This window comes from Adiantum capillus-veneris, chromosome 30, assembly GCF_014529385.1.
Source record: "Adiantum capillus-veneris isolate H3 chromosome 30, ASM1452938v2, whole genome shotgun sequence".
NCBI lineage: Eukaryota > Viridiplantae > Streptophyta > Polypodiopsida > Polypodiales > Pteridaceae > Adiantum > Adiantum capillus-veneris.
In genome coordinates, this window is record NC_140960.1 from 79518804 (window position 1) to 79535855 (window position 17052).

The 17052-nt window shown below is 42.5% G+C and overlaps 1 protein-coding gene across 1 annotated transcript; it reads left to right on the forward strand.

The window, feature by feature from the left end:
* The first annotated feature begins 1566 nt into the window (after window positions 1-1566).
* LOC147418268 (coatomer gamma-2 subunit, putative / gamma-2 coat protein, putative / gamma-2 COP) lies at window positions 1567-15991 on the forward strand. Its single transcript, XM_086507591.1, has 19 exons — window positions 1567-1722; window positions 1911-2008; window positions 2094-2144; window positions 2648-2761; window positions 2907-3107; window positions 3182-3283; window positions 3385-3492; window positions 3583-3816; window positions 3903-4153; window positions 13029-13200; window positions 13309-13464; window positions 13557-13607; window positions 13717-13857; window positions 13957-14178; window positions 14258-14386; window positions 14751-14924; window positions 15003-15071; window positions 15160-15330; window positions 15408-15991. The coding sequence occupies exons 1-19, from the start codon at window positions 1671-1673 to the stop codon at window positions 15600-15602; spliced, it is 2691 nt and encodes an 896-aa protein (XP_086363717.1). The 5' UTR covers window positions 1567-1670; the 3' UTR covers window positions 15603-15991.
* The last annotated feature ends 1061 nt before the right edge of the window (window positions 15992-17052 follow it).

Consider the following 17052-nt stretch of genomic DNA (forward strand, 5'->3'; position numbering starts at 1 on the left):
CTGGAGTAATCATGAATAAAAGTCACGAAGTAAAGGTATTTGCCCAAAGACGGAGTTTGCATGGGCCCACAAACATCATTATGCACAAGTTGCAACCTGCATGTGGCTCTAACTGAACCATCCTTTGGAAACTTAGAACACTGCATCTTACTTAAAATACAGCCTTTACAAACATCAATAATGAGGCATACTAGAATTGGAAGGCCAATGGTTACATGCACAATTCTTCTCTAGATGAGATTATCCTTAAGCTAGACGAGTTCCACAAGTTTTGAGGCTTTTGTCATAGATTGCGTCTTAACAACACGGATACAAGTACTCATTTGCATCGAAAGCCATTGAAAGACACAGTTGCAGAAGCTTTGTTCTACGATGCCGATTAGAAAGAGTTGCATTGGATGCTTCTAGTTTCAGATACTGAGCCTATAAGGAAGGCAAAGGGCTCTAAAGGTTTTCCATTTTGCTATACATTTCAAATGAGCTAGGCGAGAGAGTTTGCAGTTTTGTTGATTGAAGAGATTGCCATTTCCTTAGGGCCACAGAGTAGGATCACGATCGGAGCCAGTTCATCATTAGAGTCGTCAAAGCTATATGATGCCTTCCATGTTTTGGCCATATTTTGACTCATCGTCCTAAATATAGCACCCGCAAATTAAATATAAGCTATTTATTTGTGCCATTTTTTCTAAAGTCTTTTTGTTAATATATAAGTTATTTGCTTTACACTAAGAGTGTGCAATTTGTGTTAGCTTGACAGATGAAGGGTCACATTTCGCTTCTCAACTACAAAGTGTTGTTGAGCAGTATGCATATTGATTCTATAGGAGTAAAGATGTCGATTCATTAGCAAAAAGTTTTGCTTAGTTAGGTCACCTTGTTTGATGTAGACTCTTTCTATTAATCTGAGATCCGATCAGAGATCCCTTTTGGCCAAAGGGACAATGTCTTTTGAGTTATAGGATAGTTTTACAGCTTATAAGTATTCAACCTTTGCTATGACCAGATAACTAGACCATTAGTTGGTAAGACAATGGTGCTTTTAAGAAAAGAATATTCATTGATGTTTTCGAGGATGAAAACTCTCTTTGAAGGGAGGAGTAATGTCATGTCTAGAGTAGCTAGTGGGACATGGTCCTAAGCATAGGGATCAGTGCCACGTTGAGGAGTCTCCTACAAATAGCGATCACAGGACCAGGTTGGGAGGAGAGTAGCTCGTCGGTTCCCTTGGTCTTACAATTTTTGCGATGTAGCTCCCTCACTTCTTCTGCTCTCTCTCTCTCTCTCTCTCTCTCTCTCTCTCTACATAAGGTTATGGCTTCATTATGAGTGGAAATATTTATTGCATGACAATTTTGTAGTAGAAAATAAGTTTTTTTAATTATAATATTTGGGAAATGAGAAAACCTCGCTAGTAACAAAGTGCAACTCCTTGAAGATAGCGACGACCGAAAGAATGTTATTTTAAGTATCGGGCTTGACCACTTTTGGTCCTCTTGAAGCTCTTCCTCATTAGCAAGATCTCAAATTTTTTAATGCTTCTAAAGAGGGTTAATTTAATCCGACCAACTAAAACCTCTAGCAACAAACGTAGAAGTAATAGCCTAACCAGATCTCATATTTGTGCTCTCTCTCTCCTCCTGCCACACTACTGCTGCTACTTTGTCGCTGATATGGCGCTCGTGCAACCCACTATGAAGAAGGAGGATGATAGAGACGACGAAGGTGAGCTCTCTGCTTGAGACGAAGAACGAAGAATTGCGTGCCCATGGCTTGCATTTTGTGCTTGCGTTCAACTTGTCCTTTACCCTTTAAAGCTCAGATCTGATAGATCTTCGATTCAAAGGAGTCGATCCTTTGTACTAGCTAAGTGGAATGCTGCACACGTTTTAATGCAGCTTTTTTTCTTGCAGAGGAGTATTCTCCTTATCTTGGCATTGAAAAGGGGGCAGTTTTGCAAGAAGCCCGGGTTTTCAATGATCCCCATGTCGATGCACGGCGATGTGCTCAGGTTTTTGTTTTCAAAGCAAGTGTGCCTGGATCTGGAGAGAAGTATTTTTATTAATCAGGCTATTGCTACATTGTGGTTTTTGTAGGTCATCACTAAGCTTCTGTATTTGCTCAATCAAGGAGAGATTTTTACAAAGGTGTTCTCCCTTATTCTTTGTGTATATTGTTGCTTTGAACTCCCTTAAGGGCCACACCTTTTCATTATAACTTAACTGGCATGGGGCTAAAGCACGCAATATACATACGTTTTTTTTGTGTGTGTGTGTGTGTGTGGTTCAGGGTCTATGCACGAGTTTGTACTATGTCAGTAGCAGTGGATGTTGGGCTTCCAACTCTAGATAATTTGTGTACCTTGTTAGTGTTTGAATTGCTCGCAGTTTCATGCATGGTACTGATAAATCAAGTATGAATGAAGAAGTCGTTATTTCACACACTTTAGATCAGAAGAAAGGTGCAGACACTTGAGAATGTTGGTATGAATGATTTGTCGTAAGAGTGGTGTGCTTTGACTTTGAGCTCTGGTTCTGGTTTTTGGATCTTGGTTCTCTTTACTATGATATGGTGGCTGTTGTAAAAACTTAAGCTGGAGCTAAAACTGACTTCATATTTTGTGTTGATGTTTATTGTTTTCACGACATAGGTGGAAGCTACCGAGGTCTTCTTTTCAGTTACCAAGCTCTTCCAATCCAAGGATGTCTCTCTACGTAGAATGGTTTACTTAATGATCAAGGAGTTATCACCGTCTGCTGATGAGGTGGCATTTTGTATTGAAGTGCCTTCTGAGATTTAGTATATGCTTTTTACAGATAGATTGCGGGTGTCCCTGGAAAGATTAGACGCTAGTTATTTGCAGTCGAGCATATGTATTTATAGGTGTAATGACAGTCCTATTCATTCAGGTGATAATTGTGACCAGCTCCTTGATGAAAGACATGAACAGCAAGACAGATCTATACCGTGCAAATGCCATTCGAGTGCTTTGCAGAATCACTGATGGAGCACTGTTAGGCCAAATAGAGCGTTATATAAAACAAGCACTAGTCGACAAGAATGTTGTGGTAGCAAGTGCTGCTCTTGTCAGTGGCATTCATCTCTTACAGGTATGGACAAACTGCTGGTGAGATGTGCAATGTATTTCCTTGCCAATATTCTGATGCTTTCTGATCTTTGAAAGACCAATGCTGAAATTGTGAAACGATGGAGTAATGAGGTGCAAGAAGCAGTTCAATCAAGGGCTGCTTTGGTGCAGTTTCATGCCCTTGCTTTACTTCATCAGGTTGGTTGAAAATAAACTTGATGATGCGATTGCTACCCATTAACGGTAATTTGTGTGATCTTGGCATGCCTGTGTTAATGCAATACCCTCGTTATGTCCAGATACGACAAAATGATCGGTTGGCTGTTAGCAAGCTTGTTACAAGCCTGACGCGTGGCTCTGTTCGGTCTCCTCTTGCTCAATGCCTCCTTGTGAGATACACAAGTCAGGTATGGACTGGACAATTTAAATTTTCAATTGCTGGTCAAATTATATCTTGGTTGGCTGCAAGCTTACATGATCGTACTTACAAATGGAAGGTCATACGTGAGACTGCGTCCTCCACTCAAACTGGAGACCGTCCATTTTATGATTTTCTGGAAGGCTGCTTGCGCCATAAAAACGACATGGTCATTTTGGAGGCTGCACGTGCCATCACAGAGTTGAATGGTGTGACTAGCAGGGAATTGACTCCTGCAATCACGGTTCTTCAGCTCTTCTTGAGCTCATCAAAACCAGTTTTGCGATTTGCTGCTGTTAGAACTCTAAACAAGGCAAGATGTTTGCTGGCTATGTTGTCACCGAAGTTGCAGTTGTTAAAACTTGATTTTGCGACTTGCTTAGATGTTCTACGGTGCAGGTTGCTATGACGCATCCTCTGGCTGTGACCAATTGCAACATTGATATGGAAAGTCTGATTTCAGATCAAAATAGAAGCATTGCTACCCTTGCAATTACCACGCTTCTGAAAACAGGGAATGAATCAAGTGTTGACCGGCTGATGAAGCAAATCACAAACTTCATGTCTGACATAGCAGATGAATTTAAGATCGTTGTTGTGGAGGCTATCAGATCTCTGTGTTTGAAGTTTCCTCAAAAGTATCGCACTCTGTAAGTCCAGTTTTATTGCCTGTCTTAAATTCTGAAAAGACGCTATGCGAGATGTATTGTTGAATGCTTATGCCAGGACTAATTTACTTAGTGGTGATGATTCTTGGGCTATCTAAAGGTTCAAAAAATGAAAATCTTAAAAATTAAGTTTCTCCTTGCATCTACATACATAAATGTGAAAAGGTATTTTCCCCACAATTACATACATAAATGTAAAAAGGTATTTCCCCCACAAGGTGTTTCTTTTTACCTGTATATACTTAGTTACAAGACATTGCTCATATCTCCCAATACGCAATAATACCGCCCTATGCATGCCTTTTGCAATGGGTTTAGTTTTAGGGGGATCACTCTTCTGGCTGTAAGGGGAAACATGTAGGCCATTGATGGTCATGCTCTTTCCATCCTATGAGCAGGAAGAATACCTCCTTGTCATCAATGAGACATTCGTGATGATTTGACTTGGTAACTTGAAAGTTGGAACCGACCAAATTCTACTCAGCACATTTTTGAGACAATTAACTAGCACTTGTACTCCTCTCCCCCTCATTCCCCAACCTTCTGAGTCAGGGTGCTTGAGGTAGCGCTCGTTGACACTCGACTCACCAAAGCTTGCTGATTTGGTAAATTGTTGATCTTCCTTGGGAGTTTCACTTTTGATCAATAATGTCTAAAACACATTTGTAAATGTGTCCACCCCTCCTTATTTCCGGGTGCTGTTGCCGCTCTGGTGCGGTCCTCCGCAGCCGCAAATTTTACACCTGATTGTAATTTCTGGTGTTTGGAGACAATTCTGTGGCATCATCTTCTTGTATTTGTGGCTACTTGTCCTGCTATCCTCCTACATCCCATGTGACCCCTCTATATAGTTGTGTCATCATCCGGGCGACCTTTTTGTGGTATGTAAATTGCCTAAATTACTCTGTACACCCCGTGAGCTAGCCCTGCATTACACGCTATAAGCAACCCCTCTTTGGTTGATTTTGTTGAGTAAAAGCTTCTCTCATCCAAAGCGAATCCCTTTTGGGTGCTTTTGTGGAAGAACCCCTTCAAAAGAGGGGCTCCTATCCCCCTGGTTTCTTTAAGTGCAAATCTAGAATCCCTTTGTGGAGCTCGAATACCTCTTGGAAAAGTACTTGCGAGTAGAGATGAAGTTTAGTGGGGCTTATGACTCGACTTTCCATTGAATCCAGTGTTAGCCACTCTGCTGCTTCACAAGTCTAGGGCATGCATGTACGGCTAGTGTGCCTCTGGGTTGGCCACCCTTTGCATATGCATTTTCTTTGCATTGTCCGGGCGCCCACATATATTTCCTATATCATGCTGGGTCGTGGGGGCATATTCCTGTGTTGCCCTACCTCCCCTTGGGCACCTATATATGGGGGCACCCACAGTCATGGTCTGACAGATCATCATCTGTTGTATTGAGGTTCTCATGCTCTGGTAGTCATGGGGGGTTGATCGCCCCCTCTTCCCTACTCCAGCATTTTGGTGTTGTTCTCTCTCTCTCTCTCTCTCTCTCTCTCTCTCTCTCTCTCTCTCTCACGCTTCCGCACACGCGCACTCTCACATGGTATAAGAGCCTTTAGGCTCTCCATGGGACCAGCGCTTTATCACCTACAAAGGTTCTCCCCCCAAGAAGAAGATGAGACCAGCCAGCATTTTCTTCAAAAGCAAGCTTTTCCTCAAATGGAGCAAAAATCTGCCAGCGTTTTGCAAAAGCCAAGCAAGCGATGAAATTTGGAGAGTTTTCATCGCGGAGAGTCACCTTCTCAACCTGCGTTTTCTGCTATCAACATGGCGATCACCAGATCTGCAGCCAGTGCTGGCCATCCCCAAGCTCTTCATCGCCGGAATTGCCCCCTATCACTTTCGTTTTTCAGCTAGATCTGTGTTTTTGGACAGCATGGCAGCGTTTTCAGCAGAGGGGGGCAGTGCTAGCCTTGGCCCATCATGGATCTTGCTTTTGCCCCACCGGCTTAGCATCCGGTGCCTTGTCGGGGCACATCCTCTCCATTGTACACTGTTTACAGCCAGGTTCACATGCTGTTTTCTGTGTTTTCAGCCACTTGGGGTTGTGACTTTGATTCACCACCCTCCCCGGACCCTTTGCACTGCTCCGGACCTTGTTGGGAGCCTACGAGCATGCTGAAAATCGCTGGACAGCTATGCACTCATCAGAGGAGATCACACGAGATATGGCCATTCTCATGGCGTCAGATCTCTTGCTTACACAGGAGCATCTACATGGACTTAGGGAGAGGATCTTGTATCCCTTCCTGGAGAGGTTCTTTGCTTGGATCTACAGATCGGAGCGGGGCTTCAGTGCTTTGGACTCTCTTGGAGAGTTTACCCGTGAGATGCGGTAGATCAGGCATCCGGAGTCTCCCGGAGCCTGGCTTGGATGGTAATGCAGTTGCTCTTCTACACTCTTGAGCATTTGGATTGCTACCTTCAGTGTTGCTTACACTCACCCTTGGTAACCTTACAACAGACTTATCCCTCAACGCGGATAGTAGGCCACTCCCAGCTCATTCACATTGAGAGCCACACCGAGATGCGGTTTGGTGGTGTTGGCACGGATTCTATTTTTGGTGGACACCGAAGGATTGGAGCCAAGAGATACAGGCAAGATGACACAGATAGATTAGTCTATCGTATGCAAGGCATCGTGGCATTGATGCGACAGTTAAAGCGGTAGAGACATTCTTCTATTGGCCTACCTTGAGGAGAGATGTGAATGTCTTTGTGCGAGCATACATAGTTTGCCAAAAAGTCAAGTTTGACAGGCAAAAGGCACCAGGGTTGTTACAACCACTGTCGATTCCGGATAAGCCATGGGAAAGCATTGCCATGGACTTTATCTTTGATCTTCCAAGAACACCAGCAGGGAATGATGGTATATGGACCATTATGTGCAGGTTCAGCAAGCAGGCCCATTTTATCCCTGTCAAGAAGAAGATAAAATCTGATCAGATGGCAGGCTTGTTCATGTACAATATGTTTAAGTACCATGATATGCAACAATCGATTATCAGTGATCGTGATCCTCACATGACCAGTTTGTTCTGGAGAGGATTGTTTGAGAACATGGGCACTATGCTCAAGTTCTCGTCTTCATTTCATCCACAAACTGATGGACAGTCAGAAGAGGCTAATTCTACTGTCTTAGATCTGCTGAAATGTTATGTGTTAGATAATAAGGACAAGTGGGAACAGTATTTGCCTATGCTTTAGTATGCGAACAACAATATGGTGCATTCGTCCACAGGCAAGGCACCTTTTGAGATTGTTGAAGGCGGCAAATAGGTTCCTCCCATTTTGCATACAAAGGACAAGATCTTTGAGGTAGATCGATATGTTGAGAACATGGATGAGATGTATAAGAAAATTAAAGTTGTCTTGGAGAAGACTCAGGCAAAGCAGAAAAAGGCTGCTGATCATCATCGTCGTGAATTGCTACTATCACCTGGTGATTGGGTTTTGTTAAGGTTCGAAAAGGCAAGGTTAAAGAAGATGAAGGGCAAGGAACGGCTATTTCCTAAGCTCAACATGCGTTACTATGGGCCTTTTCAAGTGCTTGACAAGATCAACGATGTGGCTTACAGGCTGAAATTGCCTGATGCATGGAAGATTCATAATGCGTTTCACGTGAGTCTTCTAAGACCCTTCGTGGGTGGTGTGCCAAAAGATATGCCAGATGAGGATCAGCCACAAGTTGAGGAACTTGATGAGATCCTAGTACCTTAGCAAGTTATGGCACATAAGGACAGAAAAATTAAAGGACAAGTTGCAAGACTCTATTTGGTGAAGTTCAAGAACTATCCGCCTATGGATGCAAAGTGGATGGAAGAGCATGAACTGTCAGAGTCACCAAATGTATTGCAGCTTTACCTTGAAGCCTTTGGGTTACAGCCTACTTATGTCCCAACCCAACGTGTGCAAAGGAGAGGTAATGATAGAGTTAGTACATCAAATGTACATCAGTGTAATAGATGGAAATGACAAAAGTATGAAGGTCTCATTAAGTCATTTGTATCTATGTGTTACGACCTTTCTTGCGGATACATGCGATGATAAAAGAGTGTTAATAGCACAAGATCATCAGTGGCGTGTATTTATGGTATGCAATTGAGGACGTTTGCGATTTCAAGAGGGGGGTATGTCACAGGGACGTGGCAGTTGTTAACTATGTCATGAGGACGTGGCAACTGCCAACTTTAGTTGTTGGTTTCTTTCCAATGGGTTTTGTTTTATTTTTGAGACCCTCTTCTTGAAGTAGCAAACGGTCGGACATTGTATGGCCAATGTGAACGGTAGTTTCACCCGCATATGGGTAGTGGTCGGCACTGGAATTCGTATGGTAAGAGGATGTCTAGGCTGACTGCAACCGCAACTGCAACAAGGCTAGGAAAGTATGTTGAAGACGTTGACGTTGACGGTTGAAAAATGCCAGATCTGCTGGGTACTACTGAGAAGGGGTGCTGCCGCGGGTACTACTACTTCCTTTGCCTTCTCTAGTGCCCAAAGCGCTTCTTTTATAGGTCTTTAGCCATTTGCTCTACCTACTTTTAATAAATGTCATGTCAAAGTCACTTATTAATAAATGACTTGAGTGGCTGTTCATATGCCTATATGCTTAAGGGACTTAACTGTGCAAGTGAGGGTATGCAACTATGACCGGCTTGGGCTTGCATGTCGTGCTAGAGGCTCACAAAATGCCTGGCTAGGTCCTATGCTAACTAAGACTGACACTAGAGTGTAGCAGAAGCTTGTCCACGTGGCGCAAGTGCAATGCATATGTGACATCCTCTGTCACAAGACAGGCACCACATGCCAATATAAAAGAACAGATTGAACAGACTTTTAGCACATTAATAACAACTGAACTGAGAGAGAGAGAGAGAGAGAGAGAGAGAGAGAGAGAGAGAGAGAGAGAGAGAGAGAGAGAGAGAGAGAGAGATGACACGCCACACGGAGTGGCGACATTCCACTCCAGAGAGTATTGGCCCCAAACCTTGGCGCCCCTTTCGGTATTTCTTTATATTGCATTAACACAATACAAGCCGGTACTCCAGACTCTGCACCTTCTCCGGGAAGCATGCCAGAGAATGAGCCCTAACCTCATATTTAAAGGCCCTTGGCCTACAAAGCAATTACAGTGAAAAGCCTTCAAAACTCAAAAGCTTCTGGTCCAAAAGCAATGCCAAAAAGCTGCCAGCGTAAATCACGAAAATAAGTACAGCCTGCCACGTCATCAACCAACGCAAAACGCGGAAATCCGTACAGCATGCCACATCATTGGCCATTGTGATTTTCAAAAATGTGCCACATCATCAGCAGCTACGTAATTTCTGGTGTGTGCGTGTGTGTGGGTCATGCTTTATTTTCTTTATGTCATTTGGGGCCCCATCGGACGAGGTCCCCGTAAGTTGGTAGGACGACTTCTTCTTAGGGTTTATGCTCCTTGGCTCCATTCTTTAGGGTTTTGACACGTCAGCAGTTTGTGACATCTCCCCTTCTTGAAAGAGAGTAATCGTCCGCGATTACAGCATATCTGCAAAACAACTCAAGTTAGCTCAAAAATTTCCGAGGGACAATCAGTTTGCTCTTTTTGTTAAGGAGTTAGCTTCTCCTTTCGGCTCTTTTGATCAAGGAGTTAGCTTCTCCTTTGGGCTCTTTTGATCAAGGAGTTGGCTTCTCCTTTCGTCTAGATCGAAACTCTCGATATTCTGGTGTAGTAAAATTAGCCATCACACCCCGACCGTACTGATCTTCCACGGGTGTCGTGATGCACTAAAATAACATACCCAGGCAATCTCATCAATTAGGAATATTCAGTGGTTGGCACATCACAATGCAACACAAATGCTCACATATGCATGTTACAATACATAGAAACATAAAGCCGCTGATGAACACTCCTCCAGCATAACCTAACAAGGTCCGGGCCGGGAGATATTCAACGACTCCCTCATCACTCCTCCCGCATAAACTAAAAAGGTTCGGGTTGGGAGATATTCAACGACTCCCTCATCACTCCTCCCGCATAAACTAAAAAGGTCCGGGCCAGGAGATGTAGAGAGGCCTTTTACAACCAAACGCCCCCCAGACCGCAGCCTGTGTCGTTTGGAGGTGTTGAGAGTAACCATTGCTCAGACTTCTTAATACTCCTCTCGCATAACCATCCAGGTCCGGGCCGGGAGTCACAACAACAATACTCTCCCCGTAAATAACCACAAGGCTCCGAGCCATGAGTATAAAGAAAACAACACTTTTCAATCATTCAATACTCTCCTCGCAAATAACCACAAGGGTCCAGGCCATGAGTATGAACAAGCATTCTCAAACATCATTTCTCACTACTACACCCGGGAGTAAAATCACCAAACATTGAAATTAGTATTAAAACCAGAGTCAAACAATTCAAATTGGCACCAAGACAGGTTCAAAACAGATATCATCTATTTCAAACAAATTCCAAACAGGATCACCAAACATGTTCTTAAACAGATTTCAAACTTAAAAAGCAATCTCGACATTAGTCAAGCTCGAAAAGTCGACCGACTTTTTATCCTGGAACCTGCACCAAAAATTAGGGTTAGGTTCATTCTGTAAGCTCGTAGCCGAGCACAGCATGGTCCATCAGCTCTTGGACAGACTGTTTCTTTGGTAGAGATGGTAGTCCCAAGATAGCAATAACACGAATCTCCAAGGTCATCTGCTCGTGAAAAGACATCTACTGAGAGATGTCGAGAAATTTCAAGTTATAATCTGCTAGGGTTTCCATGGCAAGCATTTCAGGATACCCCACTTTGCCAGAAGTTGCACTCCGAAGGAAAATGTCAGAAACCATACAACTTTGGGCAAAATTTTTCTTGAAAGCTTGCCAAGTACTTGGAGTATGCTGCTTGGTAGCTATCAACATCTGCATGGTACTGTCTCTGAGAAAAACAGTATCTCGAAACAAATCTTGGATCCTTCTCTTGCAAGTGATCTTAATGGCTTATGCCCTGTAAGACATGAGCGGTGAAGACGGGAGCGCGCTCGATGCGCGATGAAGTAAGGGTGGGAGTGACTAATAAGTCCGGTGTTGCCGGTGTTGGGCGCCGAAGATACCTCAAATAAAATTCCAATAGCTCTATCCGCTCTTTTGTAGGATCGGTATGCTTTCAAAAAAGCACACGCTTGATGCTCTGATACCACTGTCACAAGACGGGCATCACGTGCCAATATAAAAGAACAGACTGAACAGACTTTTAGCACTTTAATAACAACTGAACTGAGAGAGAGAGACGACACGCGACACTGAGTGGCGGAATTCCATCCCAGAGAGTATTGGCGCCAAACCTTGGCGCCCGTTTTGGTATTTCTTTATATTGCATCAACACAATACAAGTTGGTACTCCAGACTCTGCACCTTCTCCGGGAAGCATGCCAGAGAATGAGCCCTAACCTCATATTTGAAGGCCCTTGGCCTAAAAAGCAATTAGAGTGAAAAGCCTTTACAACTCAAAAGCTTCTGGTCCAAAAGCAATGCCAAAAAGCTGCTAGCGTAAATCACGAAAATCCGTACAGCCTGCCACGTCATCAGCCAACACAAAACGCAGAAATCCGTACAACATGCTACGTCATCAGCCATTGTGATTTTCGAAAATCTGCCACGTCATCAGCAGCTACGCAATTTTTGGTGTGCATGTGTGGGTCCTGCTTTATTTCCTTTATGTCACTTGAGGCCCCATCGGACGGGGTCCCCATAAGTTGGTAGGACTTCTTCTTCTGTTACTTGTTCTTTTAAGGGTTTAGGCCCCTCAGCCAGCATCTGCAAGTTGGCTACATTCTTTAGGGTTTACACGTCAGCAGTTTGTGACATCCTCCCCTGTTAAAGGTGAGGCACAACTGCCGCACTTCTATCTATACTTATGATGCTGAATGCTTCTGATGCTTGTGGATGCATAAACCGATGAAAACTCCTCCAAACTTGTGGATACCGCGGATGTAGGTACTGCTGCGATGTAACCACTGACCAACCGAGTTACTAGGTAGCCTTATTGCTATCGCAGAATACCAGCCTTCATGCTGAGTTTGCAAGACTACCACTCGAATGGTCCTGTTGTGAAAACATTTTGGGTGAAGCTGAAAGGTAAGGGTGCTCAGAGGTATTATTTCCAATGGTTCCATGTCGACGAGAGTGGATGCACGCTACCTGCTGCGAATGCCAATGCAGAAGAGGGTTAGGGATCCTTTCTCCAACTCCTTTCATAGCCGCATAGGAGGCAAGTAGATCTTGGTACTCAAGATCTGAAATTTTGTGGATCCGATGTCGATCTTCGTTCAAAGACATGGCGATGAAGACGGGAGCGCGGCCATTGGCTCTATGTTTGTAATTCTATTATTTTCATGTTGCATCATTCGGGTTTTCCTTCTGTTTGTATCTGAGAATAGGAAAAAAGGTGGGGGGGTGAGGGGGAGGAAGACTTGAATGCCAACTGCTCGAGGGTGGCCGACAAGGAGGGGCTCAGTTCACACGTGTAGGCACATACACACACGCATGCACACATTTCTAGGACTCAGGCCATCTTTTAGCCTTTTCGTTTACCATCACATCAAGTTCTAGTGGGTGTGTAGAGTGATATCGCTGTGCTTCAAAGAGTGACAATTTGAGGAGTGGATTATTTCCTGATGGATATAGAACATGTGGGTCATGCACAAGGGTTGACAGTGAGCATGGCCCCATGAAACCCTTAGAAGATTTGTTTGTTCTCAGTTGTTTATATGCACCAGATATGCACACCGTTTTACTTAACTGATGAGTATATTGTAAATTATTGTTTGTAGTATAAGGTTTTACTAATGGAAGTTTATTCTTATGTAGAATGAATTTTCTTAGCAACATTCTCAGAGAAGAGGGAGGCTTTGAGTATAAGAAAGCCATTGTGGATTCCATATTGATTCTCATCCGAGAAATTCCTGATGCGAAGGATAGTGGGTTGTCTCACCTATGTGAGTTCATCGAAGATTGTGAATTCTCATATCTTTCAACACAGGTATCATGATAATCCTTTATGAACGATTCTTGCAACGCGACAGCTTAATAGGTGAAACATTAAAGATAGAAGCTTTTGGTCGGCTAAATGTAGTCTTTGGATTTTCAGATCTTACATTTTCTTGGCAACGAGGGACCGAAGACCCTAGACCCCAGCAAATACATTCGTTACATACATAATCGTGTTATATTAGAAAATGCAACTGTAAGAGCAAGTGCTGTCAGTGCTTTGGCAAAGTACGGTGCATTTGTCGAGTCTTTGAAGGTATTTTTATGATTAAAATGAATGATGCAGTCTAATAATGTGCTGTTTTTTTCCGTTCACATATTAAGCAAGTTCTATACTTGAACTTGTAGCCCCGTATCTTGGTGCTGTTGAGACGATGCCTTTCTGACAACGATGATGAGGTTTGTACGCTGCATTACTGACATATTGTTGGCCTTATGAAATGGTGAGTTTTTTGGTCTTTACAAGTAATAATGGGAGCTTGTAATCTTCCTTTTACTATGCAAATAGGTAAGGGATAGGGCTACACTCTACTTGAGCGCTTTGGAAGAAGGTAGCCGTCCTGAAGATCCAACTTTTAGTGCCGATAAGTTTGTGTTTGGAAACTTGGATGTTCCCCTGACGAATTTGGAGGCCAGCTTGCAAACTTATGTATGTTATTGTTTTCCGTCCTTTTATCTTGCAGTCTTTAGCATCAACTATTTATTCATTTACTCATCACTTATTTTCTTCTCAAACGTTGGTGAGCAGGAGGCAGGTGAAGTACCTTTTGACATCAACAAAGTTCCAAGGGATGTCAAATCTCAACCTTTTGCAGAGAAGAAGGCCCCAGGTCCCAAGAAACCTGCCAAAGATGCAGCCTTGCCTGCTGCTCCAAACGGGAATGCTCTTTCTGGTGTCAAGTCGGTTGACGCTTATGAGAAACTACTAAGCTCTATTTCAGAATTTTCTAGCTTTGGCAAACTTTTCAAGGTAAGAGTAAAGAGTATACTTGTTGCCTCTCTGATAGAATATACAAGCTGTGTATGATGGAATTCTTTGACAACTGCAGTCATCAACCCCTGTCGAACTGACAGAAGAAACCGAGTATGAAGTGAATGTGGTCAAACACATATATCCAGGCCATATTGTTTTTCAGTTTAACTGCACAAATACAATACCAGAGCAGCTGCTCCAGAATGTATGTTTAAACTCTTTGCAAATTGTTCTTCATGTCAATGCAGTTTTGTCGTCCTGTCGTGTGTTGTCTTTGTGTTGACAAGATGTGCGCTTCTGTCATTCGTTGCTGCTTTTCTTTTGTTATTTAGGATTAGTAGTTTGAGATGGACTTCTATGCATTATAAGTTTGTGTGCGCCTCTTGATTTTGTTTTTTTCCCAAAAAGATTAATCTTTTGAAAACATTGGTTGTTTTTTGGACATAACCTTGATGACAATGTTGTACTTTCGATGCTTTTTTTTTTTTTTTTTCCTTTGCTGTCTCACAATTTGTGAGTTATTTTCTGACCTTATGAAGGTATATGTAAAATGTTTGCTGTGCCAATAGGTCAGTATTTTGGTAGAAAACGTGGAGGGTGATGAGTTTACAGGAGTGGTTTCCAAACCTCTTCCATCACTTCCATACAACTCCCCCGGTCAGGCTTTTGTAGCATTTGAAAAACCTGAAGGAGTGTACTCTGTTGGGAAGTTTGCGAACACCATGCGATTCATAGTGAAAGAGGTATTTCCCAATAATGGAGTATTGCTTGGATATGTTTTTGAATCTCAGTACCTAATGCGCTTATTCATGGTGAAATAGGTGGACAAAGACACAGGAGAGGTAGAAGATGAGGGAGTGGAAGATGATTACCAATTAGAAGACTTGGAGGTATTCAAAAGTACTGGCCATGTTCCTCATTAGCTTCTCCTATGGAGTCATCTACTCATGATTGCTTGTTTTATAATTCTCTTTCCAGGTTGTCCCCTCAGATTACTTCTTGAAGAAGGCTGTTCCGAACTTCAAGAATGCATGGGAGGGTCTCACTGATGAGTTTGAGCGCGTAGACGAGTATGGCCTTGGTGTGAAAGACAGTTTGAATGAAGCAGTGCAGGCTGTTACAGAAATTCTTGGTTTGCAACCTTGTGAGGTGATACATTCGGCTACTATTTGCTTGCATGTGTGCAACGAATGGGGTTTTTTGTGGATAAATGTTTCTCCGTGCAGGGTACGGAAGTTGTTCCCGCCAATGCCAGATCGCATACCTGTCTGTTGGCAGGTAAATTCATCGGTGACCTTAGTGTTCTTGTGCGGCTTTCCTTTGGAATTGATCCACAGAAGCAGGTGGCAATGAAGCTTGCCGTTAGGTCTGAAGACCAGTATGTGAGCGACGCTATTCATGAGATCATAAGCAGTGCTTAGATGTTTCTGTGCTTGAGACATTTATAAATATTTGCGGAGTCAAGTAGGGAGCTTTCCATCTGTCTCAGATTATCGGGAGTTACATCTGTGAGGCCAAGTCAATTTTCTCGTCAAAAAGCCAGAGATCATTCTAGGTAGTACACAGATGAGCATTGTTCGAGGTTGCAGTTAATAAAAATTTCATTGTGGAATTTTTAGCACTCAGAACTCCCTTGCAATGTTGAGGGTGATATTGTAAAGTGGCTCAATTCATTCTTGAAGGATCAAACACCAGTTTTGCTCAGCTCTTCTGTTTTTGGTCCACCTACCAACATTGTATGCATATCACTGTTCTTTTATATTTAATTATACGAGGCTTAAAGAGGTGGCTCATTTTCATACATGAACAAGGTGTGCTGGGTGCCCCCTTCTATTTGTTGTCACTAGAATTGTTGGAGATTTGGAAATTTATGAAGGCATCAATTCTGGAAACAATGGATGGAGCTTGTTGTCAAAACCCACAGAAATCTTGATTTTTTTTCCGGTGTACACTGTCTATCGAACTCCACGCACTCTGGGAACAACTTCAACGATGATTTGCGGTTTTCTGCAAATCATGGATGTATTTTCGAGTTGTGCGTAGTTTTTAGCTATAGCTTACACCAAGAATGAGCAATTTGCTCATATTCTTTTTTTGTGTAAGTTCAGGGTTTAAGGTGTAGCGTTTTCTTATCCTTGATGTTTGGTATCGAGTTCAGGGTTTAAGGTGTAGTGTTTTCTTGTCCTTGAAGTTTGGTATTGAGTTCGAAATGTCCAAAATTAAATACTACAGTTAAATCTCGTTTATTTTCACCTATTTTTTGTCCACAACATTTATAAGTAGCCATGATTTTATCGTCTTTCTCATGTACGTTCTCTTGGGATTGTTTCTACAGGCTATCATGTTAAAACTTCTAGGTTTCTTCTCCCTATGTAAAACTGAGTTCAAGACTCTTGGATTGAGATTTAAAAAGCTCATATCTCGCACGAGATGAGAAAGAAGAAAATATTCATTTTCTCTCATTTCACCTTTTGTTGAGAACATTACCAAAAGACCCCTTTAGTTTGTGGAAATTCCCAAAATACCCTTGTATCTAATTTGTTGGATTGTTCCAAACTTTATTTTTTTGGATAATTGAGACTTGTTTTTGAGTGCTTAGCATGTAATCTCACAAATTACCCCGCAAAAAAGTGTAATTATGTCCAAAAATAATGAAGCAATTCATCTCCAAAGCCTACATAACCAACTCATATTCTAGTTTTAGCATCTTGTATTGATAGACAATCAGTTTCTTATGAAAAGCTACATTGAAATCCAATCTCACAACCAGGACGTTTATGACAAAATATTGGGAGAATTTTGGGAAGTTTTGAATTTGAGGGGTATTTTGGGAATAGTCACGAATTAGAGGGGAAACTCCCAAGATTCCCT

Coding starts and splice junctions, on each gene's coding strand:
- LOC147418268 (XM_086507591.1), top strand. CDS start 1,671: ATGGCGCTCGTGCAACCCACTATGAAGAAGGAGGATGATAGAGACGAC. Junction 2,145..2,647: donor AAGGAGAGATTTTTACAAAG/GTGTTCTCCCTT, acceptor TTCACGACATAG/GTGGAAGCTACCGAGGTCTT. Junction 4,154..13,028: donor CCTCAAAAGTATCGCACTCT/GTAAGTCCAGTT, acceptor ATTCTTATGTAG/AATGAATTTTCTTAGCAACA.